Source organism: Doryrhamphus excisus, linkage group LG14 (genome assembly GCF_037039965.1).
Source record: "Doryrhamphus excisus strain RoL-2023G ecotype Guam linkage group LG14, RoL_Dexc_Guam_v1.1, whole genome shotgun sequence".
Classification (NCBI taxonomy): Eukaryota; Metazoa; Chordata; class Actinopteri; order Syngnathiformes; family Syngnathidae; genus Doryrhamphus; species Doryrhamphus excisus.
Window position 1 is genome coordinate 16,185,490 of NC_136370.1, and position 11,878 is coordinate 16,197,367.

General features: G+C 41.4%; 2 protein-coding genes across 4 annotated transcripts; one reads left to right on the top strand and one right to left on the bottom strand.

Annotated features, from left to right (window-relative positions):
* Nucleotides 1–384: 384 nt before the first annotated feature.
* Nucleotides 385–10,514, bottom strand: msh4 (mutS homolog 4). 3 transcript variants are annotated; one of them, XM_058091281.2, is made up of 19 exons: nt 9,455–10,514; nt 8,681–8,839; nt 8,449–8,615; nt 8,254–8,364; nt 8,077–8,192; nt 7,830–8,003; nt 7,181–7,353; nt 7,029–7,046; nt 6,629–6,768; nt 6,391–6,538; nt 5,850–5,986; nt 5,121–5,224; nt 4,784–4,908; nt 3,221–3,421; nt 3,037–3,155; nt 2,839–2,967; nt 2,566–2,740; nt 907–995; nt 385–757 (listed from the first exon to the last, which is right to left on the bottom strand). In XM_058091281.2, exons 1-19 carry the CDS (start codon nt 9,654–9,656, stop codon nt 569–571), a joined length of 2,676 nt encoding a protein of 891 aa, XP_057947264.2. In that variant the 5' UTR covers nt 9,657–10,514; the 3' UTR covers nt 385–568. The 3 variants fall into 3 exon arrangements, with proteins under 3 accessions (XP_057947264.2, XP_057947263.2, XP_057947262.2); XM_058091280.2 differs by having other exon boundaries at nt 6,391–6,541; XM_058091279.2 differs by having other exon boundaries at nt 6,391–6,560; nt 7,029–7,096; nt 9,455–10,312.
* Nucleotides 9,881–11,223, top strand: vcpkmt (valosin containing protein lysine (K) methyltransferase). The gene is made up of 5 exons (XM_058091286.2): nt 9,881–10,290; nt 10,392–10,505; nt 10,633–10,705; nt 10,780–10,899; nt 11,014–11,223. Exons 1-5 carry the CDS (start codon nt 9,926–9,928, stop codon nt 11,128–11,130), a joined length of 789 nt encoding a protein of 262 aa, XP_057947269.2. The 5' UTR covers nt 9,881–9,925; the 3' UTR covers nt 11,131–11,223.
* Nucleotides 11,224–11,878: the final 655 nt, after the last annotated feature.

An 11,878-nucleotide genomic window follows, 5' to 3' on the forward strand; every position in this document is an offset into this window, starting at 1 on the left:
TTAATCCAGATTAGTTGTATTTGCTGGGAAGAAACCATATGAATTCAGTTGTGTATTTAGGTAAATATTTAGCCATTTTCCCGATGAAATCCCTATACTGTACTGTTATCAGGATATTGGGGTATTTCCACAGGAGCTGCTACGATATGTTTTGACGTATTAAAGCCGTTGTGTGTCACTGGCTCAAGATTACATGTTTGTCAACCAAAAAATAGAAGACTAGTGGTGGTTTAAGAGATCAGATTAATCAAACTGCCTAGATTTAAACTACATAGACATTACACATAGACATTACATTTCTGTTTGGCCGGAATAAAATAATTGGTCCCTCACCACTTTCTCTCAAAAAATAGTAATAGTAATATAAAAGAAAAGTAATAAAAAAAATATTTTTTTAATTGACATTTCAGCTTGGTAACATCTCACTTAAATTTCCTGCCATTTCCTGAATGTCATCAATCATCCATACAGTAGCAGTAAATGGCAAACTAAACAATTGTATGTTCATGTTCCATTGTGATGTGAGTCTGGGTCAGCTGTTCATCATCTTGAAGATTGTATTACTCTTTTAACTGTCCACGGGTCCTGGCAGCCCTGCAGCCTCTAGCTCTGCATCATACTGCCTCCTCAGGCCCTTCAGATACATGCGCAGGCTGTCCGGGTCAAGTCTGGAGTTTCTGGCAGTCTGCAGGAGGCGTGTGGCCAAGCAGTACAGAGCACGCTGCCTCTCTATTTCCGGATCACTCTTACGTTTGGCCTTAGAATCAACATCAAATACACATTTAAAGGCCCATCTGTAAAAATATTCAAAATTATGTTGTTCTACATGCAGCTTAATTTCTTAAATTCACTCAAGGAGGAATAGGAATATGTTGACGCATCAATGGTCAAATGAACAAAACCTACCAAAAGCTGCTTGCTGACTTTGGCGGCAAATTCTTTTGCCTCCTGTATTATGCTTGAAGGGAATGAGGTCATTTCTGCTGCTCTGAGGCCTAAAAGAGCCAAAGATTTGTAAGATTTGTTGGCAACTTTCTAGTGAACAATTAACTACAATCATCCCTCGCGACATTCCGGTCTCAGTAATGTTACATTAAGGTAGTAGTTCTCAATTTTTTTCTGTACAATTTGAAATACTAGAGAAACGGATAATATATATTTATGTGTACTGTACAGACTGCACTAGAAACGGAAACCATAAAATACAACAAAATGGAGAGCATTCAAGCATATTCAAGAGTCAAATTACATGTTGAGTACTATAAATGTGTACATGTTGGCAGGTCTGCACCAACAATACAAGTATTCCCTGCCTCCTTGATTGATGGAGGGTAAAACTGTCTCCTTTATGGCAAAGACTGGGGTGAGGTACCATAAACGCCCCATCTCCACATTTTACTAATGTTCCTACAAAAATGTCATTCCACGAACCCACTGCTTGTCAGTTCTCTGTAAACCTTTTTGCTAGAGACTTGTTGGCTACCACACATTCTGTCGTGGTGCGCAGCCCTCATTCTATCAATGTCATCTTTCCGAATTATCAAATTCTTTGTAGCACCCTTGATGCTGATTCTCAACTACCCCAGATTCCTGCACTTGAAGAGCCTAGTGCTCCAGAGCGGTGGGGAAAAATATTGGACGGCTGACCAGGACACACTCAAATGCCATTTTGATACATGAGAGCTGTGGTTCACTTCCCTGCGCCCCTACCATACACCTCCTCACCTCATACGGCACCCTAACTGCCTTACACACCCCGACTGTGACCTTCAGATTGACTTGTATAAGGAGGATTGGGACACTGACTGACATCTTTGCTGGACCTGCTGGCGGGGTTTGTTTATTACCAGACCAGAAGAGGCCAGAAGTCTTAGACCAGTGGCCCAATCTGCCATGTCTGCGGGTGACTGGGCCTTGGTGCAAGGGTCTTCACTAGTCCTCCACTACAGCCTCTCCTTGTCCATGTATCGGCTTAAACATACTGATTCCATGACATGCTCTTTTGAGTTTGTGGAGAACTGTCATTCACATGGTCGCCAATGACCTCCTGAGCAACGTCAAGGTCAAGGTCCAAAGGTATGTATGGTCTGCTGGCCCATATGATGTTGGCTGATATTCCATAGTGAAAAAAAGTTCTTCTCCAGCTCTGGGTGGAAGTGGTACGGTTTTGTCTTACTTTGTCCTTCTTCCCCACTTAGCTGGAAACTATTTCTTAGGTTTATAATAAAGAAATTGGAGGCTAACTTGTTAGCTCGGTAGCTTGCTATGTTTGGAGCGACAGCCATCTCTTATGTCCCAGCAGGGATCCCGTAGCCTGCACATAAGAGTTGGGCAATGTGGTGTAAACACAACCAGCAGTAATACAGAGGATGGATAACAGGCTGACATCCATCTAGTTTTTAACACCATGCGATTACACCCACATAATGTTCGAAATACTACAACAAGAAAAACGTTCCCAATGCATTAAAATATTGAATCCTACTTGAATTAAATACATTTTTCGTGGTCGGGTCTAGAACCAATTAATCCCAATAAACAAGGAATATTTGACAGACTGAGTACCGTAGTGTCTTTCCTCAGAGCATCCTTGACTCAATAAGTGCGTGTACACCACACTCTCAGTACCAGCGCCACGAGCGCGTGTATGCTGAACCTGCATGTGCTGGTTCTCCACGTTGGGATACAGAGACTCCAGCTGGCACAGCTCAAGGTAGTGTGTGGCAAACAGAGTGAAGGCCTAAAAACAACAACACACCTAAAATGCTTAAACCACAGAGAAACCAAAATATGTAATAATAAGACAGATTTAGCTGATTATAGAAAGGTTTTGTTTACCTTGAGGTTGAGGAGAAACTCACAAACCGAGTGACACATCCCGATGCCTTCCTCAGCACTGGTGCCACGGCCCAGCTCATCAATTATGATGAGGGACCGGTCACTAACGTTGTGGATTATATATGAGATCTTTGGGGGAGGTAAAATGGTGTGAATAATGAAGCTGTGTCTTCTTTTCCACAACATTTTACAAAGTACCTCCTTCATTTCTAACATGAACGTAGAAGAACTGGTTTCAAAATCGTCATCCACGCCAATTCTGGTGAAGATTTGATCAGCGACACGAAAAGAGGCATACTCTGCAGGGACAAAAGAACCTGTACAAAAAAAAAAAATCACTCAAACTTCAAATCATATTTCATGGAATGTGATTACTACAGACCTATTTGAGCCATGATCTGACACAGCGCCACCTGTTTCAGATATGTGGATTTCCCACTCATATTTGGCCCAGTGATGATGACAAAGTTGCTGCCCTCAGAGACGTAGCAGTTGTTGGATACAAGCTGTTGTCCAGCCATTCTCTCCAGGATTGGGTGACGACCCTGCTTGAGGGCAAGTGTGTCTGTGAACTCTGGACGCACTGACAGACACATGAATATCATTTTAAATAAGCATATTCAAAGTGGGAATGCACAGTTAAGGTCATAATTCATACCCTAGTCAAATTTTGGTTCTTCATAGGTATATGTTGACTTTTCTGATTGGACATGACACAAGGAGGTGACAAAAGACAGTAAGAAAGTTGTGCTAAAATATTAATAAAAAATATCCACCAATTTTTTATTGGTTTTTTTACATTTTGAAAATTGTTCATACACAACAAATTGGGGAACATGCAATCTTTTGCTATTTTTGTGTCATTCCCAGCCAAAGATACCAATTAATTAAATAATAATTCAAAATTGCCGGCACGGCGGTCTAGTGGTTAGCGCGCAGACCTCACAGCTATTATTTATATAATATATAATTTATTTATTATATAAATATTATGACCAGGATTCAATTCCACCCTCGGCCATCTCTGTGTGGAGTTTGCATGTTCTCCCCGTGCATGCGTGGGTTTTCTCCGGGTACTCCGGTTTCCTCCAACATTCCAAAAACACGCTAGTTTAATTGGCCACTCCAAATTGTCCATAGGTATGCATGTGAGTGTGAATGGTTGTTTGTCTATACGTATGTGCCCTGTGATTGGCTGGCCACCAGTCCAGGGTGTAACCTGCCTCGCGGCCATAAACAGCTGGGATAGGCTCCAGCATCCCCCGCGATCCTTGTGAGGAAAAAGCGGTAGAAAATGAATGAATGAATAATTCAAAATTAGGCAACGGTATGAATAATTTGGGGTTTTACTAGATGTGGTATTTGGCACATTCACGAATGATCGCTTTTCTGCAGCACAACTAATACATCTATATAGATTTATCATGAAAGCACAGTTATGTTCATGTATGTTGATATGAAGGTTGGGAGGGGGGGGGCTTATGTACTTCATTCAACCAGCTACAAGGGCACATTTGAGACCTGTTGTCCTCCCTTTTGGGGACCTGACAGCACCCTAGTCAAATAGCATACAGTCAAACAGACAGATAAAGTATTACATGTACTGTATATAACATTTGAAACATAGCTGTCTGCAGTGGTGACAGTGAGTTAGCTGTTCTCCAGTGGGGAGATCTGTATTGGGAAGTACAGCACAGGAAGGTAATCTCAGCATAAGCTGGCAGCAAGTCAGCATGTGCCTGCGGACAGACACTTTCAGACAGCTGAGGACCCAACTCGCCACCTTTGAGACTGGCTGGGTGCGCCCTATCCTCAAGGCCCAGCAGAACTGCCAGCTCATTGACACTTGCCGAGTACGGCCTTACGTGACAACTGTTAGAGACTGGAAATGGAATTTTATCAAGTTTGACAGCTTGACAAGAGATCAGCCGTGGTTCATACTCACCATAGTCTGAGAGGGTGCACGCGTTTGCCAGTGACAGCAGCATGTCCAGCATAGATACAGCATCAGACAGTTTGTAAAGGCAGTGGATGTGCTCACGGATTGTGCTGAGCAGTTGACATATCACCCTTGGAAGGAGACATGTATAGCAGACAAATATTTTTTTTTTTTCAATGACTAAAATTAAAAATACAAAATCCATAATTATTCTTACAATCATTTTAAGGGTCACAACGACAGGCAGTGGACAAAGCCATTATTTTGAACATTATGTAAATAATCCCATGCATAAAAGACAACAATGTGCTTATTCTGAGTCAGAGTGTGACGCTATCCTCACACATAGGACATGTGAAAGATTTCCCTCAGGGCTTCATCACAGCGGTCATTCATCTTCATCAGGTCTGTGGTTGTGAAGCCGTAGTTGTCCTTGTGTCTGGTGACCTGAGGGGAGGGATGTTGAAAGCCACCAATTATACTTATAAACAAAATCACACGTGCAGTATGTCACCATGAAGACAATAAGAGAGTATTAAACGCAGTGATAAAATAAAGAACTGTGAACCCACATGAGAAATGCCATGGACTGTACTATGTTACGATCACTAATCCACAAAAATTACATAATGACACTTGACACGTGATGAGGATACAATAATGCTGCAAGGAATATTCATTCATTCATTCATTTTCTACCGCTTATCCTCATTGAGGATTGCGGGGGTGCTGGAGCCTATCCCAGCTGTCTTTGGGCGTATATATACCCTGGACTGGTCGCCAGCCAATCACAGGGCACATATAGACAAACAACCATTCACACTCACATTCATACCTATGGACAATTTGGAGTCGCCAATTAACCTAGCATGTTTTTGGAATGTTGGAGGAAACCGGAGTACCCGGAAAAAAAACAAACACATGCACGGGGAGAACATGCAAACTCCACACAGAGATGTCTGACGGTGGAATTGAACTTGGGTCTCCTAGCTGTGAGGCGGCCTGCGCGCTAACCGTTCGTCCGTTGTGCAGCCGCAAGGAATATTAATTTTAAAAAATAACATGTTTATACCTTGATGAACTCCGGAGGAAGTTTCCCTTCAGGCAAGAACATTCCTTCCAGTTTCATCTGAATGAAGAAACCGCGAGCTGTGCTAAAGCTGGTGCGCATGGGAAAACCATATTTCTCCGCCGTCTGGTTCACTAATCCTAGGAAACACAATAACTATTTACATCGGACATGAGATCACACTTTATTTGTAAAAGCCAGCAACAAAAGAAAGAATCTTGAAAGGTTAAAGACAAGGAAGATTCATCTATAGCACATGCATTCATTTTTTGCTAAATGGGGTGCACTTCTTGACTAAAACCAGCAGAGGCGCTGTTCACTCAGTAGTGATCCCTCATTTATCACAGTTAATGGGTATTCATGGAAAGTGAATTTCCCTGAAGTAGGATTCCTTCTTTATAAATGAAATAGTCTCATAGTTGTGACATAGGAAAAAGGAAAACCTGCTGACATTGTACCCCCCAAAATACATAGAGTACAAGTTGCACACATACAAACCCGCACCTATGAAACATACAACACAACACATATCAAGAGTACCCACCAGCAATGTCGTCCACAATTTCCGTATAAGCTCGACGGGCAATGTCAAGGAACTCGTTGATGTTGGGGCGCACGGCGTAGCACTTCTGCATGCGCATGTTGAGGCTCCCCTTCAGATAGGTGGTGTCATCGTTAACGACGGTGTGGATCTGCTTCAAAATCATGTCAAACCTGAAGGTGTATGCAAGCCATTTTCTAAGTACACAACACACATGACGGTTTCCACTAGACTTGCTTACCTGCTGTCCTCCAATGATGTCCTGTAGGCCTTGAGGAGGGCTGTGTTGCAGTTCTTCAACACCACCCTCAACTGTGGCACCAGATCCAAAGTGTGTTTCAACTGAATGACATGTGTAATCTTGGCTTCTGCAATCATAACCTATCATCCCAGTAACGGTCAATATACTGTACATATGCCCATATTGACACATGAAATAACATTATTTTACCAATTATTTTGCCTATTCCAATTAATGTAATGTACTCATATGTCAGTATTACAAATAAATGTATTTTTTTTTCCAATGACTTTCCAAAAGAGGACACGGTTTTATATGTATTTTGATCACAAATGACCAATTGAGATTCTGAACTGCACAATATGTTAGTCATGTCCATTAATTAATACACTTTACATACCGTTTCTTGTTTGGGCACCTGCACCAGAACAGAGAGCAGCTGGTCAATATCAAGGAAATGACCTATGGCTTAGTGAAGGACAAAGAAAAATATTGACATGATTTTGCCAGTTTGCATCAAAGTCAGTGTGAATAAATGTGTTTGTTCCGTACCATTCCTCAATCCGAAGAACAACTCTTCATTCTGCAGCATCTCCTCTATGGCGTCCAAGCGTATGTTGATGGTGTCTACATCGACCAAAGGCTCCAGAATATTAGAGCGCAACCTTCTGGCACCACCGGGAGTTTTGGTGTGGTTAAGGACACCTAAAAGTGTATGATCGCTCCTGTGCACACAGTAAATACAGTGGTACATCCCTCTCCCTATGATTCATGCTCTAGAACCGTGGTTCCCAAACTTTTTTTGCAACGCCCCCCTTTTGGGTGCAAAATAACCCACCCACCGCAAAGCTAAAGAAAGTGGTAAATTGTAGCATAATGCTGTGGGCTTGCAGAATCATGACAGTATGACGTGTTATTCCATAAAGTGCTGTCTTACACATAGGTGCAATTGTTGTGTCAGTTGATGTAAACAAAGTTAGTTGAGCACATTTGTTGTTGTGTATGCATTATTGGGTATAACATAAGTGCCAGATGAGAAACACAAGTGAATTCATTGTTTCCTATGGGAAATTTTGTTGTAGTTTTCATACGAATCTGCTTTTGACTGACCCTTTAGAACATATAAAAACAAAGAAAACCTGTATATATCTCAAACAGTGCTAGCACCCAACACATGTGATGACGATTCGTGATCACTTACCTGTGGTCTCTGTTATTGACTACCAGCTCCATGTTACTGGCTGATGCCGAGTCGATCATAGCCGTCTGTTCGCTGCCTTTAAAGCTAACTTTGAGCGACTTGGTAGCATACACAGAGTTCTGAATAAACTCTAAATACTTCAGCAATGCAGCTGCAGACGCTAGGCAATAATATCTGCACAAATGGGGACATTTGGTAATAAAACTTATAAAATAAAACATTTTTTTGCACATTATTTTCCTCATACTTGGCTTGAACTTCCATGAGGACAGTGCTGAATTCTGGAGCACAAAGCTGCTGGATGTATTCTAGTCCTTTCTTCTCATTAAAATATTTCCTTTGGATTGCAGTAAAAGCAACACCCTGACAAACAAAATGGAAACTAATGACAGTTTCTATGGATCACATATTTTTACATTGACACCTGGAAGTTCTCTGTGATGAGGCTGAACAGCTTTGTCCCTTTTCCCTTCTCACTAGCGGTGTCTGGCATCAGTATCTCCATTGGCAACAAGATATGCACCTTGGTTATAACCTAAACAAATGCACAGTACAGAACAGTGTCATTTCAGTACAATTATAACGGTATGTGTCTTGATGTGCCTAATGTGTACAGTACCTTAGCATAGGTTCCAGTGTCTGCAAACTGAGAGAGTACAAGCTCTGGACATTTCAAGTTAAGGCTGGCCATTCCGATCTCGCCCCTGGCCAGACCACGGCCTTCAACCAACGCCACAATCACAGATGCACCAGACGGCGTGGTTGCAGAGGAGCAACTTGTAGGGGCTAGTAAAAGACAAATTGAAGTGAGACAATGCAGTGGTTTTAACTTTCAGTCCGTGCTTTTGTACCAGTGTGATCACTTCGCGGTGTCTGTCCAGGATGTGCGGCCCCTGCTGAACCTGGGGTCTTCCTGAATTTTGGCGTTCCTCCACGGTTGCGGAGGGAGGAACTGTCAGAGGTTGAGGCAAGGTGGGGTGGATTGGTGTTGACGAACTGGAAGCTGTGACCTTTGTCAACAAAAGGCAGAGAGGGTATTTTTTCCTGACCTCTATACTCAATACAAAAATATAGACAACAGCAACCCCCACATTCCAAAAACATGCTAGGTTAATTGGCGACTCCAAATTGTCCATAGGGGTGAATGTGAGTGTGAATGGTTGTTTGTCTATTTGTGCCCTGTGATTGGCTGGCGACCAGTCCAGGATGTACCCCGCCTCTCGCCCCAAGACAGCTGGGATAGGCTCCAGCACAATTTTATTTCTACTTTACTTTATGTCTGTTCTTACTACTGTGAGCTGACTGTAAATGTGGCTTGTGTAGTCAAAGGATGAAGTATCTACAGTAGCCAGTATTGGTTGTTTGTGTTTCAAAGCTATTTCAAACAAGTTATGCAATAACATACCTGCAGTACTAACCGGAAGCTGTGACCTTTGTCAACAAAAGGCGGAGAGGGTATCTTTTACTGACCTCTATACTCAATACAAAAATATATACAACAGTTTCCACGTTCGTAGTGATTTGTTGTGGCACTTTATTGTCTCAGACATTAGTGAATGTAGCTTGACATGGTTGTAGCATCTTGTACTAGCTTAACCCCCCACTGACGCTTACACTACAATTACCTGCAGCTGTACGTGGAAGTGATGGACCACTGCTGTAATGAGTACTGTCCCCATCCAAACTTGAAGAACCGGGGGAACCTGACACTGGGTTGTAAGAAGTGGTTCCATTTGGGGCACTTCTGTCAACCGGAGTGACGTCTGAACTCTGCCCACTTTCTGTAGTATCGGTACTTGCTATTTCTTCTGTGCTACTACGAAACATTGCTAATGTCAAAAAATTCTCAGGATATTTTGTATATTTACCAAGTCATTAAGTTCAACTGCAAAGTTAATATGCTAGAAAAGGCATTTGAAAGAGGATGTTGTTAGCTAAAAAAAAATAACTGCCGTCTCGTGAGGCAGGTGTATCTGGCGCTCGCATCTGCGCATGCTCGTCAATGTGTTCAAAAATACGAGCTGAGAAGTTTGTGATTTATATGGACATATTTACTATTCCAGTTGATTTCATTTCTTAAAAACAGACCGAACGAAATGATGACAAAGCTAAAACATAATTCGGGGTCTCATTCTGGCCCAACAAAACATCGCTCTCTTATTTTGAAAATACCAAACAACTTCTATTTCCTCTCTGGCATAGCCAACATGGCGGCGCACCGTGAGCGAAACTATTTTGTGAGAGAAATTGAGCTAAATGACGGTTCAGTCTTGAAAGTGAATCAGTGCTACATGGGGGACGTGGGTTGCGTGGTTTGGGACGCAGCCATTGTTCTTGCAAAGTATTTAGAAACGAAGCTATTTCACGATCCATCCTCAGGAGTGAACTTGTGGGCTGGCCGAAGAGTGGTGGAGTTAGGAGCTGGCACTGGTGTGGTTGGATTGATGGCAGCCAAACTAGGGTGAGTGTACTATATACTTTATATATTTAACGTTTTAAACACCACCACGCACCATTATTAAATGCCAGTTAATCCATATTTTCTGTATTGATTTCCAAAAGCGCTCATGTTAGTGTGACAGACTTGGAGGAGCTACAGAGCCTTCTGAAGATCAACATCCAAGACAACCAGACTCTCATCCATAGTGGGTCCATAACTGCCAAGGTACTGAAATGGTTTGTACTATTTTGTTTTTAATATGACAGATTGTCTGTTGGTAGTACAATATCCGCATTACAAGTACAGTGCATTGTGTATTCTAGCCATACTGGATGTGTTGCTTTGAGATATTTCTTTTCCCAGGGGTGAAGATGTATCCGATTTCCTGCCATTCCCCAACTATATCCTCATGGCAGATTGTATTTATTATGAACAGGTAGTTCCAAATTATACTCGCGTCCGAGTGTCACTATATCTACTAACAGTGTACCTAATCTGTCATCTGCACAGTCGATTGCTCCACTGGTGGAGACCTTGAAGCTGCTCGCTGGACCAGAGACCTGCATCATTTGTTGCTATGAGCAACGCACAGAGGGCATCAACCCAAAAGTGGAAAGGCAGTTTTTTGAGGTGAGAATGTAACTATGTTTTGACTAGTTTTAATATATTAATGTACAAACAACATATATTTTTCCTTGTTATATACTAGTGGATCACTGTTGCCCTTTATTTCTTATCTTTCAGTTATTGCAACAAAGCTTCAGCTGTGAAGAAATCCCTTTGAGCAAACACGATCAAGAATTTAGTAGTCCAGACATTCACATCCTGCACATCAGAAAAAAAACAGCGCTTGTAAGATGACATTTGCATATGATTTGGGAAAAAAAACAAATACATGTATTTAAATAGCAAATTAAGTGTGTTTCTGCTGTGTATAATTTTGATTAAAAAATCCTAACAATATTTATATATTATATAAATATATTATAAATAAATATTATATCATAATAAATATATTATATAAGTTTATATATTATAAATACAATAATTATAATATAATAATGAATAATGTTATTTCCACTGCTGCATAGTCAAAGCATTGCCCAGTTGGAACACTAGGTGGTGCTGGTTGCTTTAAAACTAAAACACTTCTTTTTTTGTTGATCTTAAACACTGTTGTTGTACTGCAGTATTTATTGACCTAAGCTAAGACTGTATCACAGATGACAACTATAAGTGCCAAAGCCCTCTGCCCGTATTTTTCCTCCACGCGAGAGAAATTCCAGCCCGTGTCCCAGATGAGGTGTGAGATTATGGCTCTTTTACAAGCATAAACTATGATCCCAAAGGCATGCAAGGGCCTCTCACAGCTATTCATGCTGCTCACTCCTGAGCTTTAATGCTGCAAATTCCCAAATCACAAAGGTGCCTGTATAAGGTAACTGCTAGAGTCCCATTAAGTACTGAAATTGGTTTATATGAGAACACATTGGGGTCATTTACAGCATATTTATAGAAATTAGTTAGTTGTTTTGTTGATTATAACTCCTGATTACATTTGGAAGTAACTGCCTTGTGAGGAAAAAGCGGTAGAAAATGAATGAATGAA